At 37.1% G+C, this 2,746-nt stretch overlaps 1 protein-coding gene across 1 annotated transcript; it reads right to left on the bottom strand.

Moving 5' to 3' along the window:
* Positions 1 to 579: 579 nt before the first annotated feature.
* On the bottom strand, positions 580 to 2,232 carry LOC132643819 (uncharacterized). Its single transcript, XM_060360344.1, has 4 exons — positions 1,659 to 2,232; positions 1,490 to 1,512; positions 1,319 to 1,406; positions 580 to 1,208 (listed from the first exon to the last, which is right to left on the bottom strand). Exons 1-4 carry the CDS (start codon positions 2,230 to 2,232, stop codon positions 580 to 582), a joined length of 1,314 nt encoding a protein of 437 aa, XP_060216327.1.
* Positions 2,233 to 2,746: the final 514 nt, after the last annotated feature.

The following is a 2,746-nucleotide window of genomic DNA, read 5'->3' as shown; positions in this document are numbered from 1 at the left end:
ACCATCTTCTGTGATGTCCTAGATGGGATCATCATTAAGGTCCAGGGGTCCAATATCAATGTTAATGATATGCTGAATGATATCCTCAGGCAGCACATTATTAAGCAAGTTAATGTCCCATGCCCCATTGGTGATAAAGTTTCTAATAGTAATCTTGTTAATATTCCCATTCAACTGCAAATGAGGTCCCTCAATAAGGAGACCCAAATCAGTCCAACCATCCAGCCAAAAATTGGAGTTTCCTCCATTAACTCTCCACTTGATGTTATGCTCAGCCTGAGATCTGGCCCAAACAAGATTTTTCTAACTCTAAGAGTTACCAGGGATCCATTTTTTGTTTTGTAATGTCGATTCTAAAACAGTATTTAGAGATCATGAAATCAGCCCAAAGAGACTTCTGAGTTCTTAGTCTCCACCATCTCTTTATAGAAAGAGTTTTAGAGATATCACTTAATGATCTTATCCCAATACCTCCTTCCTCTTTAGGGAAACACAAGTTATACCAAGCACTCCAGTGATGCTTTCTTTTTTCTGGTGATGAACCCCAGAAAAATCTAGCAATGTGATTCTTAATCAAATTCATGGTGTTTTTAGGGGATTCAGAGCAGAAAGAGTGTATGTGGGCAAGGATTGTAATACACTTTTGATGAGCACCACTTTTCCCCCAAAACTCAGCATTTTCCCTTGCCAACCATTCATTCTTTTAACAACTTTAGTAACCATAGAATCAAAGTAGGCAATTCTTTTTCTTCCAGCATAAATAGGACAACCTAGATAGTTGAAAGGAAAAGGTTTGTCCATGAAATCAGTGCAATTTCTTAATCTGTTAATTCTATAAGGACTAGTTTTAATACTAGTCAAGAAAAAACTTTTTTCTTTGTTAACCAATTGGCCCGAGGCTTTCTCATAGTTGGTGATTTGTTTCATAATTAACTTAACAGATTTAGAATTGCCACTACAGAAAATGACAATGTCATCTGCATAAGCCAGGTGATTAATATGAGGACCTCTTTTATTCATTGAAAAAAGGATGAAACTCTCATGATCATTCAGTTTATTAAGAGATCTTGATAAAACCTCAGCAGCAATGATAAACAGAGGAGGGGACAAGGGATCCCCTTGCTTTAAACCTTGAGAAGAATGAAAAAATCCATGTCTTGTTCCATTAATAATTACAGTATACCAGACATTAGAGATAAGTCTGATAACTATATTTATCCATTCAGAACAAAAGCCAAATTTTTTAAAACATCAGTTAGAAAGGACCATGATAGCCTGTCATAAGCTTTGGCCATATCAAGTTTTAAAACAAGATTACCACCCTTATTAGGCTTTGAAATATCATGAATAATTTCTTGAGCCAACATAACATTTTCAGTAATAAGTCTGCCAGATACAAAACCACTCTGATTATTAGAAATCAGGTTACTAAGCAAGGGGTTTAATCTTTTGGAGACTATTTTGGAAATAATTTTGTTGGTAAAATTACCAAGACTGATAGGTCTATAATCACTAAAGTTTGATGGAGAATCCACTTTAGGAATTAAAGCTAGGCAAGTATGAGTATAGAATTTGGTAAGGTTCTTACCTTTGAAGAAATCAGTAATAAAATTAATCAAATCAATTTTAATAACATCCCAGCAATTGGAAGAACATACCATTGTATCCATCTGGACCTGTACTGCTTTCTATACTCATGCTAAAGATTGCTGCTTTAATTTCTGCTCCCTCGGGAATTTGAATAAGCATCTGATTTTCCTTAGCATCAATCATATTAGGGATGCAGTTTAAGAGATATTCTCTACTTCTTGTAACTTGGTTAAGGTTGAAACATTTCTTGAAATTCCTGGTAGCAGCCTTGGCAATCCTGTCTTCACCTTGTATCCAGTTACCTCTGTGATTCTTAATTCTATAGAGGTGAAGTCTTCTTCTTCTCTCTCTGAGAATTTTATGGAAATAGTTGGTGTTACAATCCCCTTCCTTAAACCAGTTGGTTCTAGCCTTTTGTTTCATTAAAGAGTCTTGTAATCCCATCCATTTAATGTACTTAGCATAGCCTTTGTTGAGTTCTTCCCTGTCTTGAGGACTATTATTGTTGAGGTCTAAATCTTCTAAAATAAGCATTTTGGCCTCACAGGAGTTAACTTGTACATGGATGTCCCCTATAGAATCTCTAGACCATTGACTTAGTCTTCTACTCAACAGTTTTAGTTTGGTTTGCAGCTTCCACATAGGATTCCTGTCACGACCCAACTAGGGGCCGCGACGGGTACCCGATACTTGTACCGAGCACCCCTTATCTCGTATCGTACTTTTACTACTAGGTGGGCCGTATAGACTATATCGTATCTTTTTTTTTTCTGTTGCTTAACGCTAACATTAATGGCATAATTGTAGACATGGACTTATAAACTTTGCTAGCACATTATACAACGACGAGGACCACAAAAGTACAAAACATCTGACTGTACATATCTGTCTACGAGCCTCTAAACAAAGTACATCTACATATACAAGAAGGACCGGTTCTACCGTGCCCGAATATGTACACAAAAGTAGTACCAAGAAACTGAGGCTCCGGAACAACTGGAGCGCTGCCACAGTACTGCTGATGGAGCTTCTAAGAGTCAAATCTGTCTACCTGTTGACCTGCGCGGCATGAAACGCAGCGTCCACAAGAAGGGACGTCAGTACGAGTAATGTACCGAGTATGTAAGGCATGAATAATAACATAAAAGAGATATAG

The sequence above is a fragment of the Lycium barbarum genome, chromosome 6 (genome assembly GCF_019175385.1).
Source record: "Lycium barbarum isolate Lr01 chromosome 6, ASM1917538v2, whole genome shotgun sequence".
NCBI classification, from domain to species: domain Eukaryota; kingdom Viridiplantae; phylum Streptophyta; class Magnoliopsida; order Solanales; family Solanaceae; genus Lycium; species Lycium barbarum.
The sequence above is the reverse complement of the archived record's forward strand: the minus strand, read 5'-3'. Positions and strand labels throughout refer to the sequence as shown.

Coding starts and splice junctions, on each gene's coding strand:
- LOC132643819 (XM_060360344.1), bottom strand. CDS start 2,232: ATGTGGAAGCTGCAAACCAAACTAAAACTGTTGAGTAGAAGACTAAGT. Junction 1,513..1,658: donor AGGTCCAGATGGATACAATG/GTATGTTCTTCC, acceptor ATCAAACTTTAG/TGATTATAGACCTATCAGTC. Junction 1,209..1,318: donor TTCAAAGCCTAATAAGGGTG/GTAATCTTGTTT, acceptor GGATAAATATAG/TTATCAGACTTATCTCTAAT.